We start from the raw sequence: 22,415 nt of genomic DNA on the forward strand, positions 1-22,415 counted from the left end.
TAATGAGAATATCAATTCTTCAATCATGAAATATAATCAAGGTGTCACACTAAAGTGTTACTTTTAGTGGGAACAAACATTAACATAGCCAATCACATAGGCATCTATCTATATATATATATATATCTATATATATATATATATATATAAAAAGGCTAATATGCAAAGTGTACCCTTGGGAGTTTGACCGGGAGATCAGGAGTTCGATTGCTCACTATGACATGTGCTGACCACCAGGGGGCAGCACAGAATAAAGAGAGGCCCTGGCCGGCAGCCAGAAGGCCCCGATCAGCCCTGATCACCTGCCAGGCCTAGGAACCCTACCCGTGCACGAATTTTGTGCACTGGGCCTCTAGAAAGTTATATTTAGCAAATAACTACATGAGTTTTTTGTTAAATTCTAAGTACATTTTTATACTCAGGAGAAGAGAGCCTTTCATTTAGACAAAAGGGATAGGAGCCACAGATACAGTTGATAGGTGGGTGCCTCTTGGCGGAGAAAAATTATCTATATATATAAAAGCCTAAGTGACCGTTACGACTGAACTACCAGAATGACCAGTCGCTATGATGCGCACTCACCACCAGTGGGCAGATGCTCAACACAGGAGCTGCCCCCTGGTGGTCAGTGCGCTCCCACAGCCAACCTCCCACAGCCAGCCAACCTTCCACGGTCCCTCCCCGCAGCTGGCAGGCCCTAACTACCTGATCGGGGTTGGGACCTGGACTGGGACGGGGAACCGGGAGTGGGTGGCGGCGGACTCGGCCCCTTTCCCAGGGTGGCCAAGGGCCGGCTCCCTCCTGGGGCCAGTGGCTAACCTCCTGTGGTTCCCCCGCCCCCGTCCTTACTCCCCTGCCGGCAGGCCCCGATCGGCCTGGCCCCGAACGGCCCTGATCACTGGCCAGGCCTAGGGACCCCACCCATGCACGAATTTCATGAACTGGGCCTCCAGTCTGTAATAATAAGCAATCACTGTGTATCTTAACTGGTTGTTGATGTATCTGTCTCTACTATGAAATCAGAGCTTTGAGAACAGAAGTAGTGTCTTTGCTATTCTCAGGCTCTAGCACAGGGTTTGGAACAGGTCCTCAATACTTATCTGTTCTATGAAAAGGCTACAGATTGCCTATAATTAGAAGAAAAAGCCCAACTTCTAAAACCATAGTGAATGAAACACATTTAAGTTGGACTGCAGATGGGGAAATCAGAAATAAATGGAAGAGGAAAATTCTTGGGTCTTTCCTAATATGTCAATTATTTAACAGCAAATTCTTATCACTATTTTCCATTACAGAATTTCTTACCTCCATGAATACAGAGAAAATCATTATTTGAAATAGGGCCAGGTTCAGTAAAGGTCTTAAATTTATTTAGCCACTGTCGAGAAATATAAAACTGAAGGAGACTTGGTTCCATTATGTTCAACAAATTTGATATCCTTCGTCTCTCCTTTTGTGCCTCTTCACTGCTCTTCCTATTAAGAACAATGATTCTTTAAATTCAATGTGCATTTTATTCCATTAGACTAGTAAGTGAATCTTTCCTCTTCATTACTAAACTTTACACATTAATATTGTGAATCTTATTAGATTTTGGAAATTATTCAAGAAAAATATACTGTGTATCAACCCCCAATACTACATTATACAACTCTAGGGGCAATATTGTATCTTAACTACTAGTATCCACATAAACATTTATTAACAAATGTTTGTTAATAAAATCAATCTAAATAGTTAATCTGTTTGCTGTTTCAGTAGCTAGCATTTACTCTTTTATAAAATTGATATTTTTTAGTATAAGATTTATTGTTATAGTAATATCTTATTAGCTATTTCAGAAGAAAATTTTGTACTTAATTCCTACCATCAAGTGCCTAATTATTTTTATTAAAACCAATATTCCTAAAAGAAAATACAGTTGACCACTGAACAACACAGGGAATAAGGCACCCAACACCGCCCCCTCCCACTCCTGTGCATTCAGAAATCCGTGTATAACTTTTGACTTCACAAAAATTTACTTGTCCCTTGGTAACCACAGAGTATTGGTTCCAGCCTCCCCCCTCACCGCCCCCCCGACAGATAACAAAATCTGCGAATGCTCAAGTTCCCTACATAAAGTAGCACAGCTCAATGCATACAGTCAGCCCTCCACATACATAGCTCCTAACCTCAGATTAAAAACAATATAGTATTGAAAACAATCCACGTATAAGTAGACCCACAAAGTTCAAACCCATGTTGTTCAAGAGTCAACTGTACCTTTCTTTGCCATTCAACTAAATGATTTAACATTTTCTTAAAGGATCATTCTGCATGCAACCTTGCACTTTATTTTACTCATATAATCAAATGAGAGTAAAACAATTTCTAATTTTTACTCAGCAATCCATTTTGAAAGTCTTAGAAGTCACTGATAACCCCAAAGTGAGATATTTCTTATTTATTAAAATAGCCTATCTGTGAGTTACTTCCTTACCTATAAAAAAGAACATAAGCTTCTGCATTTTGTACAGTAGATTCTGAAACTTCAGTGACACTCTGATCGTCAAATTCATACCAGAGATTATTTAAATTGTTTCGGCAGTAGGCAATATAGTGTCCACCTGAATTTAGAAGGAAAAAAAATTAAATCATTTCAGTAATACCAATTAATACTTTTTATATTCCAAGTTCTTAGCGGAGACTGAGATATAGCAAGAACTAGACTTTACTAGAACTTTTTTCCAGTATGTATATATCCTCACCACCACCACTTGAGGAAGCATAATAAGGATAGAAAATGTAATCTTGCCAAAACCGGTTTGGCTCAGTGGATAGAGCGTCGGCCTGCGGACTGAAAGGTCCCAGGTTCGATTCCGGTCAAGGGCATGTACATTGGTTGTGGGCATATCCCCAGTAGGGGGTGTGCAGGAGGCAGCTGGTCGATGTTTCTCTCTCATCGATGTTTCTAGCTCTCTATCCCTCTTCCTTCCTCTCTGTAAAAAATCAATAAAATATATTAAGAAAATGTAATCTTAAAAAACCCATGATAAAAATGATCATGTTAAAGTACTTATTATTTAATTGTATACAAAATATAATTTTCCAGTATTTCCAACTTCAGAGTAAAATTATTCAATTTCCTAAATTTTTTTACTTTTATTTTATTTTATTTTAATCCTCACCGAAGGATATTTTTTCCATTGATTTCTAGAGAGAGTTGAAGGGAGGGGTGGGAGGGAGAAGAGAGAAAGAGAGAAACATCACATCGACTGGTTGCCTCCCACATGGCACCTGTACCAGGGCTGGTGAGCCTGCAATGGAGGTATGTTCCCTTGACCAGGAATCGAACTGGCAACCCTTCAGTCTATAGGCCAACACTCTAACTACTGAGCAACTGACCAGGGCTTAACATGTTTTTAATAACCAAAATAAAATAAAAATAAATAATAAAAATCTACTTGTACAATGTTTTCTTTGGTTCAATCAGGTCTTACTTAAAAAATCAACTCAGATGTTTACTATTTTTAATATAATCTAAGAACATATGTCAAACCTGTATACTTACTACTTGCAGTTCCATGATGACAAATGACTGACAGAAGATCATAGGTAACAATTTGAGCTGGACTATCTTTAGCAAGAAATGGCTGAAGATCCAGGCCTTCCAATGGAAATGAAACATGGGTACTGATTTTGGTGGAAAACATCAATTCATGTCTGAATCTTTTGAGATGGATGCATAAAATCTAAAAGAGAAAGGCAACATTAAGATTCTATTGCTTTATATGCTAGATAAAGGAGTCTATTAAATATACGTATTGAATTAAGTCAAGGTTAAACATTATTCTGCAATATGATAACCTCATTCCAGAGGTGTTAAAATGTGGAAATAGTGAAACATGGTACTTACTAAGTTTACAGCTACTGGGTTTTCTGATTTACGCTTTATACCTGCAAGAGCCTACAATGTCTGATTAAGCTGTGCTGAACATCGTTTCACTGGTAAGGGCACTTACTTGCTATGTAACTCGGTATTTTAAAAATGGATAATCCTAATCCTAATAGGACATAAATAGCAACTGGTCAATAGAAACAGTCCATTATTTACCCATGCTAAAAAATTTACTACTAATTCTTTGTGTTCCTACCAGATAAAATAAATTGAATTATAATAAAGCCCATACCTCAGGAAACTTTTGTACTTTACAAAACTTTACTCCATTCCTCAACCTAAGGTGAGAAAAGAGAAAAACAATTAAAATAAACCCATTTCCCATAGGAATGGAAAAAAGCTTTAGTATTTTCAAATATTCAATAAACTCTTTTAGAAAATGCAGAGACAAAAGACCTCAGACTAAAAATGCTCACTAATGAATTATATGCTATACATGAAAAAATATACACTAATAAAACACTGGAGTCCCTTATTGTATAAAATTATTTAAACTAAGCTATCAGTAATAAAAATGTAGAGTTGTGTGATTCTTTGATGAAATTTAATTTTTTGTAAACGAGCAATCAAAACATAAACAAACTCATAGATACAGGGAACAAAATGATGCTTGCCAGATGGGAGGGGAGTTAAGGGGTTGGGTAAAAAAGGTGAAGGGGCCAGTTCTGCTCAGTGGTTGAATGTTGGCCCTAGTACTGAAGGGTTGCAGGTTTGATAACAGTCAAGGGCATGTACTTCAGTTTCAGGCTCCATCCCAGTAGGGACACATGCAGGAGGCAACAATCGATGTATTTCTCTCACATCAATGTTTCTCTCTCTCACACACTTCCTTCCCCTCTCTCTAAAAATCAATGGAAAAATATCCTTGGATGAGGATTTTTTTTTAAAAGTACAACTAGAAGTTACAAAATAGTCACGGGGATGTGAAGTGTAGCATAGGGAATATGGTCAATAATATTGTAATAACAATGTATGGAATCACACAGGTACCAACTTATCAGGGTGATCACTATCTAACCATCAGGCTGTACCCCTGAAACTAATATAATATTGAATGTCAACTGTAATTTTTTAAAAGAAAAATTAAATTTAAAAAAATAAAAGTCCTACTATCTATGGCCTGCTTACACTTTCATTACCATCCAGCTTATTCGCCCTAGCTGGTTTGGCTCAGTGGATAGAGCATTGGCCTGTGGACTGAAGGGTCCCGGGTTCAATTCCAGTCAAGGGCACATGCCCGGATTGTGGGCTCAATCCCCACTGGGAGCGTGTAGGAGGCAGCCAGTCAATGATCCTCTCTCATCATTGATGTTTCTCTCTCTCTCTCCCTCTCCTTTCCTCTCTGAAATCAATAAAAATATATTTTAAAAAAAGAAAGAAAATCCATACTTTGTTTAACTGTATTTCTATTCTGCCATCATACAGCAGATAACATCAAGGTTGGTATAACCCTTCTGAATTTTACATAGATTTGAAACTGCATAATTTACAGCCACTTTCACTTCTTGAATTCAGTCTGTTAACATGGCAATCCAGAAGAGAATATCCCTTATTTATGATGACAAAACTTAATGTAATGAAAATGTATGTTATATATCCCAGTATCTTTTATAATGTATGTGGAAAGTTTTATGCAAAATTATACACTTATTTTAAATCTCGAAATACACTCTTACATCTTAGATAAGTGCATTAAATTTGTTACATTTTTGCTTCCAATTTGTTTTATAAAACAACCAGCCTCTTTATTTTTAATAGGACAAAGTTCACTAGCCTTTATTTTTCTAAATAAAGTGGAATTTTAACTCAATTCAAGTAACCACCACCACAACAAAATACCATTTAAAATACAGAACATGTGCCCTGACCAGTTTGGCTCAGTGTATAGAGCGTCGGCCTGCGGACTGAAGGGTCCCAGGTTCGATTCCGGTCAAGGGCATGTACCTTGGTTGCAGGCACATCCCCAGTAGGGGGTGTGTGCAAGAGGCAGCTGATCAATGTTTCTCTCTCATTGATGTTTCTAACTCTCTATCCCTCTCCCTTCCTCTCTGTAAAAAATCAATAAAATATATTTTAAAAAATAAAATAATAATAAAATACAGAACATGTTATTAAAAACATTGGCAATAACACTTACTTTTTGCATTTTTCACAACTGTACATATTGTCACCTGAAAATAGAACAAATCTGGTCATTCCTCTCAAATGAAAAGCAAGGTATTTTCTTTTGGTTCTGCAATTCTGCTGAGTCTGCCACATGCGACCTTGCAGCACAGTAACACAAGGCTCACGTTTTTAGTCTCTGCGCAGGAGTCAGCTCACAATGTATGCCTTGCCTAAAGCACCCTTGACCTTCCTCTCTTTTCAACCTTGGAAGCCTATCTTAAAGAACATCCTTTCCATTCATTCATCAACCAAATTTACTGACTGCCCATTACATGACCGCCCACACAAAGTGCTGCACATATAAAAATACTGAGGGATCTTAAATATTATGGAGGGATTCACAGACTAGTTCAGATATATAAGACTTTTATATTGGTTGAATTTTCCCTTCTTTGAATCCCTGAGAAGTTTTAAGACATCTCACATGTCATTTTATCTAGTACTATAGGAAGTAGTATAAATTATTTCAAAATATGATTTGTGGTATTTATATTTATATCACCATGGTAGATAATGGCACTGTGGCAATATGGGCAAGTACTACTTAAGCTCCTTAAAACTTAGCTTTCATAAACATTTTATGTTCAGTCCTACTAGTATTTTAGATTACCTACAACAATTTAGCCATAGATAAAAACTGTTTCATATTTCTTACCTTTTAATTCATCTCTAGCGAAGAAGGCAGCAAGACAATCTTGCAAGGTTACTATTGGACCCCAAAACCAGCTAGGGACACATGAGACAACAAACCTGAAACATTATCAATAGAAAAAAAAAGGAAGTGTTCTGCCAGTACAGCAGAAACAGCAGTTTTAACAATCAATCAATTTTTTAAAAAATGCATACAAACCTCTTCACATATTCCATGAAAAAAGCTATCCACCCTTGTGGAGCGTACGCTTCACCACACGATCCTGCTTTGACTATGGAAGTTGGATGACTCGATGAATGCAGCTTAGCAAGGTCTTCCTTGCCAGGAATTGGCAAGGATAGATCTTGAAAGGTCTCCAGGGTTACAGACACCTACAATTGTTTTGTGTTTTAAGAATGGGATGAAAATAATCCAGTTCAAACATTTATGAGAACAGATTTTAGACTGCAAAGATCAAATCAAGTTATGATAAAAACATCAAACTGCTTTATTGTAATAACAACAGCAAAACACTTGCTCTGTACCAAGTGCTGTTCTAAATGTAATCTTCACATAAATCTTCTGAGATAACTACTAACATCACATTACTCGAGAACACTGCAGCATAGAGGAGTACCTCACATCCAGTCACTGTAGTGGGAGGTACAAACTCAAACGCACTACTGTATTTACATTTGGAAATGACCTCTTCATAAAAGTTTTTAAATGTTGTTTTTTAAAAAGTTGTAAAACCTAGCATGTGATTTTTTTTAAACAGCTGAAAACGTTTCAGGACAAGTCCATTTAAATATTTGGTACCAAATTAGCATACATTAAAACTACTCTATTAGTAGCCCTTAGGTTTTACTTAAGATTTTAACACAATAATTGAAAACTTACTTCTGCATTATTGTTGTTCTATGGGGGGGTGGGGGGAGGGAAGTGTCATTTTAATTTTAGTAGTTATATTCATTCCTGCACTGAAGTAAAACTGCTCTTAAGAAAAGCTCAAAGAAACTCAGGGATTTAGAGGTATTATTAAAGAACTCATGATAATTTTAATATATGTTCTTATATATGAATCTGATACTACCTTTATTGTCTGAGCCCCAATCTTAACAAAGGAAAATACTTACAGGCCATATAACCAAATGCAAAAGATACAATCACAGTTCAGTGCCTGTGAGCAGCAACAGTTTCCCAGAATATTAACTTCATCAGCCTTATGAGAATATGGGTGCTACCAGTTTTTGCTGCTGAGCAACAAATTACCTTTATATGTGACCAGAGATGAAGAACGGAGTTAATTCTTCCTGTGAATGCATGCCTGTCCAATGATGGGTCAAGACTCATTCTTTAAGAACTATGTTGCTATTATTCCCAAAAAACAATTCTACATCTAGAATCAATTATACTGATGTAAACACAAGAAACACATGTGTAATCAGCAGCAGCTCCTTGCTACTGATGAGGAGTTACAGTAAACTTCCCATCCATTTTGCCAGTTTTTTTTAAAACTAGCATTTGACAAAAAAATTCCAGTGTATTATAATTCCTTCATACTCACCCTGTCACAAGTGAGACACTGCACTGAACTAATGATTGTTCCATCAAAAACGTCTGAAATAACACTTCGGTATTTCTTGTGCTGTTTTTTCCTCTTTGGGGATGATGCAGATTGAGCTAGGACTGAGAAATAGGGTTGAAATATTTTTTTAAAATCAAAGTAGCTCCTTTCTTTAAGCATTTTTCTCTGGAATCTTTAACAGTAAAATTTACTATGCTGAAGAAATTTGTCAAAATACTATTGAAGAGCATTGCTTTAACAAAAGGAGAGAGAAACCAAGTGAAATAAGAGGGATTCAGTCTCCCCATCTTGACTTCAATCAGAACAGTTTTGCTTTTACTTGTTTGTTTTTGACTCCAAGTAACTCTATATTTGAAGAAATGATTCTATAATTAAGCTCTGAGAGTTCTGTATATATTCTAAATACAAGTGCTTTGTCAGTTATGTGATTTACAAATATTGTTTCTCCACCTTATCTTTTTTTCATTCTCTTAATAGTGTCTTCTGTTAAGAAAGTTTTTTGTTGTTGTTTTTTTCCTTTATGGATCATGCTTTTGATGTCTTTGTCTAACACAACATCATTACAGTTTTTTCCTATGTTTTTTTCTAAGAGTTTACTAGTTTTACATTTTATAATAGTGGAACTCTCATTCATAGCTGGTAGGAATGCAAATGATACAGCCTCTCTTGAAAACAATTTCATACGACCTTAAACATAAAACTAACATAAAACCTTATAACCCCACTTCTAGGTGTTTACTTTGGACAAATGAAAACTTATGTTCATAGAGAAACCTATACACAAATGTTTATAGCCTTAGTCATAATTGCCAAAAACAGGAAGCAATTCAAATGTCCTTCAATGAGTGAATGAATAAAGAGTAGTATAGTCATACAATGAGTGAGTAATAAAAAGGAACTCTTCATACATGCAACATAACTATTATCTCAAATGCATTACACTGAGTAAAAGAAATCTATTTCAAAAGACTGTATGATTCCATTTATATGATACTCTGGAAAAGGCAAAACAATAAGAATAGAGGACAGAGCAACAGAACTAGTGATTAGAAAGGGGTAAGGGGTGGGAGAGTCTGATTACAAGTAGTAGTATAACGGAATTCTTTGGGATGTTGGAACAGTTCTATATTCTGTTTGTGGTGGTGGTAACAAGAATCTATTCATGTATTAAAACTCAGGACTCTATACCAAGAGTGAATTCTATTGTATGTAAATTTGTGCCACACATACAAAAAAAATTTAAATCATGGTTGTGTAAAATTCTGCTGTCAATTTTAAAGGACTGAATAATATTTCATAATTAATACTTTAAATGGTCAAAACAAAGTAGCCTGAGTAACTGAAACATCTACCTCTTTTTTGTGTGGATGCCAATCCTGGCCACAAATTGCCTGATTTTGGAGGGCTTGCTGATAAACGTGGATTAACACCTTCATTTGATGGAAGGATCTGTGGTGTAGACAGGTCATTCAAATGGACATCGGTAATATATTCTGTAATATTAAAAATTTGTGTTATTACCTTAAATAGTAATATTATTCTACCTGTCAAATAATGTTAATTATGTTAAAGGTTTCTTCATTTGAGATTTTGAACACAATTCACATTAATAAATGTAGAGTGAAATACTTGATAGACAAAGTGCTAAGGGAAGTAACAGTGATTTCCCCCCTAGGAATACAATTAATGTTTTTAACACATTACTACTGTAGACATTCAGGAAGTGAGCAGTGGAAATATAAAGCCAAAGAGAATCATATTTGTCCTAATTTATTATTTTTTAAAAAAATATTTAGGACAGTTTTTTAAAAAAAAATAGCTTTTAAAACAGTGTGGGGGAAAAGATTATCTCCCCAAACTAACATAGTAATCAAAATCTAAGAAGAAATTTAGGCATAAAATCGTTATTATTTTATTCTTACTATGATAAAATAAAATTGACCCCTTTGTCAGGAAAGAACCTTTTTTTTTTAATATTCTATTGATTTTTTACAGAGAAGAAGGGAGAGTGATAGAGATTTAGAAACATCCATGAGAGAGAAACATCGATCAGCCGCCTCCTGCACACCCGCCACTGGGGATGTGCCCACCACCAAGGTACATGCCCTTGACCAGAATCGAACCTGGGACCCTTTAGTCCGAAGGCAGACGCTCTATCCACTGAGCCAAACCGGTTAGGGCAGGAAAGAACCTTTTAAAATTATAAATTAAATTATAAATCAAGAAAAAATAAGCTCCATGAGCGCTATGTCGATAGTTGCTGTTGGAGTCTCAATACATAACATGCATTCCAGAGTAAGGGACTGTGCTCAATAAGTATTTAAGAAAAGAGAATTGTTCCTAAGAGACCCTGAAACAGAACAACTTCAGGGATTTTTCTGAATAATGCAAAATAAATTACTTTCACATAAGCATTTCTCATTATCTCCAGCATGACTAAAAGCAGACTGTATAAATATGGAGGGAAAGAAGAGAAGAGACTCACTCCTTTCTGAAGGGAATAAAGTTACTATGATCTAGGTCAAGAATTGGCAAATGTTTCCTGTAAAGGGTCAGAGAGTAAATATTTTAGGTTTTGTGTGCCACATATGGTCTTTGTCACATTTTTTAATCAGGTCTTTAAAAAAACGTAAAAGCACCCTGGCTGGTTTGGCTCAGTGGATAGAGTGTCAGCCTGCGAACTCAAGGGTCCCAGGTTCGATTCCAGTCAAGGGCGTGTACCTTGGTTGTGGGCATATACCCAGTAGGGAGTGTGCAGGAGGCAGCTGATCGATGTTTCTCTCTCATCGATGTTTCTAACTCTCTATCCCTCTCCCTTCCTCTCTGTAAAAAAATCAATAAAATATTTTTTAAAAAAAAAACACATTTAGCCGAAACCGGTTTGGCTCAGTGGATAGAGCGTCGGCCTGCGGACTGAAAGGTCCCAGGTTCGATTCCGGTCAAGGACATGTACCTTGGTTGCGGGCACATCCCCAGTAGGGGGTGTGCAAGAGGCAGCTGATTGATGTTTCGCTCTCATCGATGTTTCTAACTCTCTATCCCTCTCTCTTCCTCTCTGTAAAAAATCAATAAAATATATTTTAAAAAAAACATTTATAAAAAAAAAAAAAGTAAAAGCTCAGATCCCTATTCTAGGTCATCAATTAGTTACTATGTATAAGAACAGCAATAAAGAATGAGTATGTTCCTTAACCAGACTTTTTACAAGGGCTGGACAGCATCTAAGCTAAGTTTTTCAATGTATTAACTATTAAACTTCTAAACACAGTACACTTCTAAACATAAAGGCAGTATAATTAAGGAGTCTAATAAGTTTTCCTGACTAGAAGGCATGTATGCACTACACAGAGGTGAACCACTTAAGAAGGAATTTTGGGTTTTTTCTAATACCTAAATAAATTGTTTAGTGGTTCTCACTCTTCAGTAATTACAGAATAAATTATTTTTGTTACTTGTCTGCCACTTATTTTAAGATCAGAAAATCTGAACCTCTGATGGTTTAATTTTATGTGCTTTGGAGAACTAAATACCACATTAAGCCAAGATAAGTTAACTACGAAGAAATAAATGTAAAATACAAAGAGACCTAGCTCAACATTTTTCATTTGACCCTTGGCTCTTTCTCAAAGGAACACTGACTAATATTAGAATATATCATACAAGGCTCATTATAGTTAAAGTCCTACACTAATACAAACACATATATAAAATATTTCAGAACTGATGCGATTCCAATAACAGCAACCTAAATCTAATAGTGTACATATTTACAAAACTACAACTGGATTACTTTGCTTTTTCCCAGGATCTTAACAGAATCTGCTTAAAATGACATAAACTTAACACTCACATGCATATATACATGCATATACTGCTAAATTCTACTACTTAGAAAGTCCAAACCTAACTATTTAATTCCCCTTTCCTACAAATTAGTATGGTTGAATGATGTCATATACTACACACAAAATATTAAGCTAAAATTATTAATCATTCTATTTCATTCTTACTATGCTAAATATAAACTATGAACATTAACATGTAAATTAGAAGTGTTTTGATTTTAGTCACATGCCATGCTAATTTTCCCTCAGTGTACCAATGAAACACTACTATTTTCAAATTATTAAAATTGTCACCTGAAGCTCTGCCGTGTATTTGCACTTTAACCGTTTCCTGGTTGTTCAAATCATCTGTTTCAGACACAGAGTCTTTATCTTTATCTAATTCTCCTTCAGAATTTACTTTATTAATCTTATTACACATCTTCTCTTTTTGCCAATCTTTTGACATTTCTGAATTGTTCTCATCATCCTGAATTAACATTGTTGTCTCATTATTATCTTCAGAAAAGCCTCTAGAGCCATTATCATTTTCAGCTTTATCACTGCCGCTACAAGAGTCACAGGACTGAAAATCTACATCTGACTGGCTCTTGTCTTCTTCCATGGTCTCCTCAGTCGTTATCGTTTGAGGATCTTCTTCTACTTCCATGACCTGTTCTTTCAGTTCTTCATGAAGCAGATCCATTAAACATCGAAGGAATTCTTGAGCATCCTAATATAAAAGCAAAATAGATATTATCGCTTCATGAAAAATATGTGTATGCATGTAGAAACTTAAGGAAAAATATACAGAAAGTGGTTATCAACTAAATGTGTAGCATTATACTGAGGAAATACAACTTTATAGAACATAAGGCACTGGAGGGATGGGAAGCACTAAGTCCTAAAAAGTTACGTAAATGAAACAAAAGTAATTATAAAGTTGAAGATGATCTGGAGGGAGGTCAGCTTTCAGTAGTGCTGCTATTTTTAAAAAGTGGAGGAGTAAGTATAAAGAAAACCTGATTTTGCTTCATGTGACTATTCAGAGAGATGTCCTAAATTCAAATACTTTAACTTAAAATTAAAGCTTTATCCAATTTTGTACTATATCTTACAGAGAAATCCTTAATCAACCTGAAATACTTATTAAAAATACAAATTTGTAAGCCCCAACACATATCTACGAAATCACAGCCTCTGGTGATCCAGCAATTTGCACAAGAAAAAATTAACAAGGAATAGGTATTGTTTTGAAAAAGAAAAATGTTAGATCCAGGTATGAATACTAAAAGATATTATTTAAAACTACAACAATTGAAACTCGCATTAGTACTAATACAAAAAAATATAGGTAAATGAAACAGATTAGGAAGTCCAGAAACAGATCCTATTTTATATATTAACTAGAGGCTCGGTGCATGAAATTCGTGCAAGGGAGGGGGTGTCCCTCAGCCCGGCCTGCACCCCCTCCAATCTGGGACCCCTCAGGGGATGTCATCCTAAACCAGCAGTCAGACATCCCCCAGCCTGATCCCCCTAATTGCTCTCCCCTGCCAGCCTGATCACCCCTAACTCTCTCTGCCTTGGCCCCACCACCATGGTTTTGTCTGGAAGGACGTCCAGTCTAATTAGCACATTACCCTTTTATTAGTATAGATAGAGTCCTGGTGCACGGGTAGGGGCCGGCTGGTCTGCTCTGAAGGGGCTCCCGGATCAGGGTGGGGGATTCCCTTGGGGGGCGGCCCGGCCTGGGCAAGGGGCCTGGAGTGGTTTGCAGGTAGGCCACGCCCCCATCGGGGTCGGGGTGTCTCTGCTGGGTGCAGAGCCAGCCTGAACAAGAGGCTGAGGGCCGTTTGCAGGCTGGCCATGCCCCCATTGGGGTGAGGGTCCCCGCTGGGGAGTGGGTGGGCTGGGTGACGGTCCTGGTGCGGTTTGCAGGCCGACCAGCCCCCTGATGGGGTGGTGGTGCCTGCTGGGGGCAGGGTGGCCTGGACTGGGGGGGGGAGCAGCCTAGGCGAGGGCCTGGGGGTGGTTTGCAGGCTGGCCAAGCCGCCGGCTTTGTCCGGAAGGACGTCCGGAAGGTCTCCCGGTCTAATTAGCATATTACTCTTTTATTAATATAGAGATGTAAGCACAAAAAACAATAGAAACACATTTTTTAAATCATATTTTATAAGTCTTAAATTTACAGTTTGGTATCTTGTTAGCTACTTGTGAAAAACAAAATTTGGATCATCCTATCTAATAATAGACAAATATGCAAATTGACCATACCTCTGACACACCCACAAGCCACGCCCACCATCCAATCAGAGCGAGTATGCAAATTAACCCAAACCAAGATGGCTACAGCCACAGAGAGCAAGGTTTCCTAGGTAACAGAGGAAGCCAAGCTTTCCGCCTGCCCTTGCCAGGCCTAAGCCTCCACTCAAGCTACAAAGTTTCAATTATAGAAGGTAAACAAATTCAAACAAATGGCGGCAGAATGGAGCTTGAGAGAGCAGGCCAGGGTTGCCGCTGGCAACAGGGGAAGCAAAGCTTTATGCACACCCTGGCCAGGCCCATCCTCTTAAGGCAACAAAGTTTCAATTATAACCCCAACACAAATGGCTACCAGCCTCGGAGGGAGCCCCAGGCTTGGCTCCGCTCCAGGCTACAAAGTTTCAATTGTAGAAGGAAAATAAATTCCAGATACCAGGGCCTCTGCTTGCATTGCCAGGGCCTCCACTTGCATTGCAAACCACCACAGGCCCCTCGCTCAGGCCGCCCCACACCCCAAGGGAACCCCCACCTGATCTGGGACGCCCTTCAGAGCAAACCACCTGGCCCCCACCCGTGCACCAGGCCTCTATCCTATCTAATAAAAGAGTAATATTCAGATTGACCATCACTCCAACACACAATATGGCTGCCCCCATGTGGTCAAAGATCCTGCCCCCATGTGGACACAAGATGGCCAGCACAAGATGGCCAGCAGGAGAGGGCAGTTGGGAGGCACCCGGCCTGGAAGGGAGGGCAGTTGAGAAGGACCAGGCCTGCAAGGGAGGGCAGTTGGAAGTGATCAACCCTGCAGGAGAGGGCAGTTAGGGGTAACCAGGCCGGCAGAGGAGGGAAGTTGGGGGCAAACAGGCTGGCAGCAGAGTGGTTAGGGGGTGATCAGGCTGGCAGGCAGAAGCGGTTAAGGGCAATCAGGAAGGCAGTCAGGCAAGCAGTTGGGAGCCAGCAGTCCTGGATTGTGAGAGGGATGTCCGACTGCCCGTTTAGGCCCGATCCCGGATCGGGCCTAAACGGGCAGTCGGACATCCCTCAAGGGGTCCCAGATTGGAGAGGGTACAGGCTGGGCTGAGGGACAACCCCCCTCCGTGCACGAATTTCGTGCACCGGGCCTCTAGTATTGTAATATGAAATAAATAATATGTATTGAAAAATTACATTTTTGACAAATGAAAGCATACAATATAGAAAGCATAGATGAAAATTTATCTCTGATGTAGAACTTTTCAAAGTTAAAAGCCCTAGAATTATTGACATACTAGTGGCCCGGTGCACGGATTCATGCACATTGAAAGGAAAGTAATTAGAAGAAATATTTTAATATCGCTATTCACTTCCTCTATAATAGAAGTGTCAGAGATGAAAAAAAATTATTAAAATGTATATGAAAATAATATATAAATTGATTAATAAACAATAACAACATGATATAACAACAAAGACATGATATAAAAACAAAAACATGATATAAAAACAACATTGATAAAAACAATGACTGATAAAGTGATTAAACTTATTCCAATATCTCACTGTATACCACATTAAGAGTAAAAACACGCCCTGACCGGTTTGGCTCAGTGGATAGAGCATCGGCCTGCGGACTGAGGGGTCCCGGGTTCGATTCCAGTCAAGGGCATGTGCCTTGGTTGCGGGCACATCCCCAGTGGGGGGTGTGCAGGAGACAGCTGATTGATGTTTCTAACTCTCTATCCCTCTCCCTTCCTCTCTGTAAAGAATCAATAAAATATATTAAAAAAAAAAAAAAGAGTAAAAACACTTTCTGAGTGCTTGACTAATTCCCCTTGTGATGAAGTATTTACAATTTTAACTTCAATTTTAACTTTAATGTCACACGCTCTTTGAACTCGAGAGAAAGCAACACATAACTGACCATGTTCGAAAACGAGTTTAGGTGGGAATATTCCTACTCTGTCTAGATTGGTGCCAGCGAGAGCTTTATATGTATCGCGCTTGTGTGAGTCAACATTTATTTTTAAATTGCCAGTGCGCATCATATGTACCAGCCGGTCAGTCGGTCAGACTGATGGATGGTCAGTCACTTAGCCTTTTATATATATAGGTTTACCCACCCCAAAACTCAAAATTTCTAGGAATATAGAAAATTAAGATAAGAGTAGAAAAATATAAGCAGAAAATAAAAGATTATGCTTGTTAAATAAAGGCATGAGAGAAAAGTAATAAAAAAAATGAACAAATAAATTATATAGAAAGAAATACAAATGACCACATAATAGCATAATACATAATGACATGTTGCAAATTTATTAAAGATGAATACTATGAAAAAGCAATGAAGACTTACCTGCTGAGAATACCCCCGAAAAGTTGGGTTTACAGTTTTAATTCCTTGAAACAGATTAGTAGGCACAACAGAACCTGGCCTAAGGAACAAAACATTTTTAATGAGAAATTTGTGATGTTTTGTTTATTTAAAATTTAGCAATCAAGAATTAAAGGTATTAAATTGAAAAGTTGGGTTTACAGTTTTAATTCCTTGAAACAGATTAGTAGGCACAACAGAACCTGGCCTAAGGAACAAAACATTTTTAATGAGAAATTTGTGATGTTTTGTTTATTTAAAATTTAGCAATCAAGAATTAAAGGTATTAAATTGAAAAGTGTTTGTGTTTCAAAAAATCATTCAAAATTGCCCAATATTATGTTCCATAGGCTTGTCAGATAGCTTATTACTGATATTTAGGCTATATTTTTATTGTTCTCTTCCCAAATGAAATTATCATACTCTACTATATAATGTTTTAAAAATAGTGAATTATTTAAAATAAAAATTTATTTACTTAAAATTTCTGGGGTAATTAAGGTAAGTGTACCTAGTATACTATCGTAACTAAAAATTTAAAAACAGACATTAAATACCCATGAAAACAAATGAAAAGTAAACCAATATATGAGATTTAAATCCTTAGAAGTCTGTGCTATGACATTTAAGGCTTACATATAAGTCTTTTATCCATTTTTGAGTTTATTCTTGTGTATGGTCTAAGTTGGTGGTCTAGTTTCATTTTTTTGCATGTATCTGGCCAATTTTTCCAATGCCATTTATTGAAGACACTCTCTTTATTCCATCGTATGATCTTGCCTCCTTTGTCAAATATTAATTGACCATATTGGTATGGGTTAATTTCTGGGGTCTCTGTTCTATTCCATTGGTCTATATGCCTGTTCTTGTGCCAGTAACAGACTATTTTGATTACAATAGCTTTGTAGTATAGTTTGATATCTCATACTGTGATCCTTCCAACTTTGTTCTTCTTTCTCAAGATTGCTGACATTATTCATGGTATTTTTTGCTTCCATATAAATTTTGGGGATATTGTTTTAGATCTGTGAAATATGCCATTGGTCTTTTAATAGCATTGCATTGAATTTGTAGATTGCTCTGAGTAGTAGGGACATTTTAATGATGTTAATTCTTCCAATCCATGTACATGGTATATGTTTCCACTTGTTTTTATCTTCCTCAATTCCATTTTTCAATGTCCTATAGTTTTTTGAGTACAGGTCTTTTCCCTCCTTAGTCAAGTTTATTCCTAAGTATCTTATTTTTTTGTTGTTGCAATGGTAAATGGGATTGTTTTTTCAGTTTCTCTTACTGAAAGTTCATTATTGGTGTATAAAAATGCCATCACTGGTTGATTCTTGCATGTGCCCTGACCGGAAATCGAATCTGCAACCTTGGCATATTGGGATCATGCTCTAACCAACTGAGCAGGATATTCATTTAAAAACAATAAAGAGCCCTATCTGGTATGGCTCAGTGGATAGAGCGTCGACCTGCGAACTGAAGGGTCCTGGTCAAGGGCACATGCCCCAGTTGCAGGTTCGATCCCCAGTACGGGGCATGCAGGAGGCAGCCGATCAATGAGTCTCTCTCATCATTGATGTTTCTATCTCTCTTTCCCTCACCCTTCCTCTCTGAAATCAATAAAAATATATTTAAAAAATAATAATTAAAAAAAATAAAAACATAATAAAGAAAAGAAATATATTAAGTACATACCTGCTTTTATGCCACAGTTCCGTCATCAGTTTGAGATAACTTTTACAAATGGCTGGTTTCTTATCTGTTCGAACTAGTCCTCCACAATCAAGAAAAAACTGTGTCAAAGGTGGGCTGATTTAAAGAAAATGAAATATGTTAGAGGGTAATCAAGCTTAATGCTGATTACTTTCTTGTCAGTCAATTAACTGACAGTACAGAGCCCTCTATTATTTCTTTGTTCTTATTTATAACTTCACATTCATTTCTTCATATTCTTGCTCAAACCAGATTTGATTCCACCATATAGAGTCTTCAAAGCTGTCAGATCCAGTTAATACCTTTCACTTTCCTTTCAGTAGCATGTCACAGTTGACTTACCCCTCATTCTTGAGCAACCCCTTCTCTTGACCAATGTAATGTATCTTTCTTCTTTACCTCTCTGACAATTCTTTTTCCTCTTTATTGTTCTTTCTGCTCTTACTAGATATCTAAATATCAGGGTTCCTCAGGACTTGATCCTATAACTTTTCCTCTCTTCCCTACAAACACTTTCCCTGGGTAATCTTAAATTTTCACACATATGCAATGACAGTCAAATTTACAAAAATGAAACAGCTCATCTAAACTCCAGAGTTACAACAAATACCCAAACATATGGTTGTCTTGGGCATCCCAAATTTAACTTCCTCAAAATTTAACTTTTAGGTTAATCAGCTTCCTCTAAGCTTTTACAGCCCAGTAAGTGGTACTGCATCCAATGGCTCAGGTTACCAATTTATAAGGCAATGAACTTGATTAACTTGAGGGAACCTCCGAAAATTTATTCACTTACAGGAAACTGTCTGGGCAAAGGACCAAATCCTGGCCTGCAATAAATGAGCTACCATAAAAAGATATTCCGTGTAAGTGAAACCAAAAGAAAACATGGGTAACTATACTTATACTAGACAAAATAGACTTTATCTCAAAAACTGTAACAAGAGATAAAGAAGGTCATTCTGTAATGATAAAGGTGTCAATTCATCAAGAGGGTATCATTTGTAAATATGTATGTACCCAATATAGGAGCACCTAAATATATAGAGCAAATAGTAACAGATCTGAAGGGAGAGATAGACCGCAGTAGAATAATAGTAGAGGACTTCAATACTCCCATTTTCAACAACGGACAGGTCATCCAGTCAGAAAAATCAACAAGGAAACATTGGACTTAAGCTACACATAACACCAGATGGCCCTAACAGACACATACAGAACATTCCATCCAACCCAGTGTCTTGCTTACTCTATCTTGACAGTTACCAACAAGAAAAAGAAAATAACTTTTCAGGACTATTAACATATTTCGTTTTAATTAATTCATGTAACTTTCTAAATAGGGCATTTCAGAAAATGGGAGAAAAAGAAACGATGTGTTGAGGGGAGCAAGGAAAGAAGTACAGGTAGGGATTTATAGAGTTCTGTTGGCTAGGGGAATTCAATAGAATTGTTAACTCTTTCCCATATTACTATTAATGTGTATCTATTTTTAACGTCCTTTTTTTCATATTACAGAAGCATAGTTTTCTGCTCAGAGTAACTTCAAAAAGCTATACAAACCAAACAAAATTAATTTCTCTACTTACCAATTAGAAAGAGCCTGCAAAGCTGCATTCATATAACAAGTATTGCCAATATTTTTCAAACCTGTAAGACCTAGTAAGACAAAGTATAAGCTATGTATCATTCAATGATGCAATGACTCAATAATTTTATGTGTTTACTGAATATGTAACTATGTATGATAGTTATTATGGATCCCAAACTACGTTAAGAAAATACAAAATACATTATGGAAATACAAAATAACAGCCTGAACAACTCAGAGAAGTCAGACTTATACCAAAGTGTTAATTTTCAGATAGTTATTTAAACATACACTTACATAAAGGATTAAAATTCCCTTATATCAACTACAAAATTTTTTGCTCAATCATATATAGTTTAGACTAAAAACTGTAGGCTTTGGTAAAGTGATGCCAGAGAAATCAAGCATCACTCGAAGTTGTCAGTTTGCTTTTTTTGCAAATACAATTTTACTAGGCCAAATTTCAAAATTCTTTTATTTTTATTTTTTAATTTTATCTTTATTATTGAAAGTATTACAGATGTCCCCTTTTTTTCTCCCACTGACCCCCTCCATACTGCTCCTTCCCTTTCCCAGGCCTTCACCACCCTACTGTCTGTGTCCATGGGGAGTTATGCATACTATATGCATATAAATTCTTTGATTAATCTCTTCCCGCCCCACCCTCTTCTCTTCCCTCTGAAATACATCAGACCATTGAATGCTTCAATATCTCTGGTTCTATTTTGTTCATAAGTTTATTTTGTTCATTAAATTCCACATATAAGTAAGATCATGCAATACTTCTCTTTCTCTGTCTGGCTTATTTCACTTAGCATAATACTCTCCAGGTCCCTACATGCTGTCTCAAAATGTAATAATATTTTTACTCCGGCATAGTATTCCATTGTGTATATGTACCATAGTTTTTTTAACCATTCATCTACTGATGAGCACTTGGGCTGTATACAGACCTTTGCTATTGTAAATTACGCTGCTCTGAACATAGAGATGCATACATTCTTTCTGATTGGTGTTTCTGGTTTCTTAGGATATATTCCCAGAAGTAGGATCACTGGGTGAAATGGCAGTTCCATTTTTAGTTTTTTGAGGAAACTCCAGTTTTCCATAGTGGCTGTACCAGTCTGCATTCCCACCAGTAGTGTGCTAGGGTTCCTTTTTCTCCACACCCTCGCCAGCATCTGTTGTTGATGATAGCTATTCTGGCAGGTATGAGGTGGTACCTCACTGTCATTTTATTTTGCATCTCTCTGATGATTAGTCACATTGAGAATTTTTTCATATGTCTTTTGGCTTTTTATATGTCCTCTTTGAAGAAGTGTCTATTTAGATCTTCTGCCCATTTTTTAAAAATTTTTACTTGTATTGATTTCAGAGAGGGAGAGATAGGAACATCAATGATGAGAGAGAATCACTGATTGGCTGCCTCCTGCACACCCCCTTCTGGTATTGAGCCCACAACCCAGGCATGTGCCCTGACATGGAATCTAGTCTTGATCTCCTGGTTCATAGGTCAACAGTTAACCACAGAGACACACCAGCTGGGCTTCTTTTTAAATGAATTGCTTGTCTTTTTTTTTTTTTTGGTTGAGTTGTATGAGTACTTTATATATTTTGGAAATTAATCCCTTATCAGATATATCATTGACAAATATGTTTTCCTATGTAATAGGCTCTCGTTATTTTGTTGATGGTTTCTTTTATTGTGCAGAAGCTTTTTAGTTTGATGTAGTCTCATGTTTGTTTGTTTTTCCTTTGTTTCTCTTGCCCTAAGTGAAGTATCTGTGAAAATTCTGCTACATGAGATGTCTGATATTTTGCTACCAATGTTTTCGTCTAGGATTTTTATGGTTTCACGACTTACATCTAAGTCTTTTATTCATTTTGAGTTTATTCTTGTGTATGGCGTAAATAGGTGATCTTTTTTTTATGTACCTGTCCAATTTCCCCAATACCATTTATTGAAGAGACTGTCTTGACTGCATTGTAAGCTTTTGCCTCCACTGTCAAATATTAATTGAGCATAATGGTTTGGGTCGATTTCTGGGTTCTCTGTTCTGTTCCATTGGTCTATATGTCTGTTCTTGTGCCAGTACCAGGAAGTTTTGATTACAGTAGCTTTGTAGTATAACTTGATATCCGATATTGTGATCCCTCCAACTTTGTTCTTCTTTCTTAAAATTGCTGTGGCTACTGGTGGTCTTTTTTGATTTCATAAAAAATTTTGGAGTGTTTGTTCTAGATTTGTGAAATATGCCATTAGTATTTCCATGGGGATTGCACTGACCTATAGATTGCTTTGGGTAGTATGGATATTTTAATGATGTTGATTCTACCA

The 22,415-nt window shown here is 36.9% G+C and overlaps 1 protein-coding gene across 3 annotated transcripts in view; it reads right to left on the bottom strand.

Moving 5' to 3' along the window:
• USP33 (ubiquitin specific peptidase 33) overlaps positions 1-22,415 on the bottom strand; it is a 66,112-nt gene that overhangs the window by 14,335 nt on the left and 29,362 nt on the right. Inside the window, exons 7-19 of one of the 3 annotated variants that reach the window (XM_054721090.1) lie at positions 20,076-20,145; positions 18,469-18,582; positions 16,750-16,828; positions 12,465-12,882; positions 9,678-9,818; positions 8,305-8,426; positions 6,957-7,129; positions 6,762-6,832; positions 6,078-6,111; positions 4,173-4,218; positions 3,554-3,734; positions 2,483-2,609; positions 1,306-1,475 (exon numbers count right to left, since the gene is read on the bottom strand). In XM_054721090.1, coding sequence (XP_054577065.1) covers positions 1,306-1,475; positions 2,483-2,609; positions 3,554-3,734; positions 4,173-4,218; positions 6,078-6,111; positions 6,762-6,832; positions 6,957-7,129; positions 8,305-8,426; positions 9,678-9,818; positions 12,465-12,882; positions 16,750-16,828; positions 18,469-18,582; positions 20,076-20,145 — 1,746 coding nt within the window. Of the gene's footprint in view, positions 1-1,305; positions 1,476-2,482; positions 2,610-3,553; positions 3,735-4,172; positions 4,219-6,077; positions 6,112-6,761; positions 6,857-6,956; positions 7,130-8,304; positions 8,427-9,677; positions 9,819-12,464; positions 12,883-16,749; positions 16,829-18,468; positions 18,583-20,075; positions 20,146-22,415 lie in introns of all 3 variants that reach the window. The other 2 variants (XM_054721088.1, XM_054721087.1) reach the window with 2 other exon arrangements.

Source organism: Eptesicus fuscus, chromosome 9, assembly GCF_027574615.1.
Source record: "Eptesicus fuscus isolate TK198812 chromosome 9, DD_ASM_mEF_20220401, whole genome shotgun sequence".
NCBI classification, from domain to species: domain Eukaryota; kingdom Metazoa; phylum Chordata; class Mammalia; order Chiroptera; family Vespertilionidae; genus Eptesicus; species Eptesicus fuscus.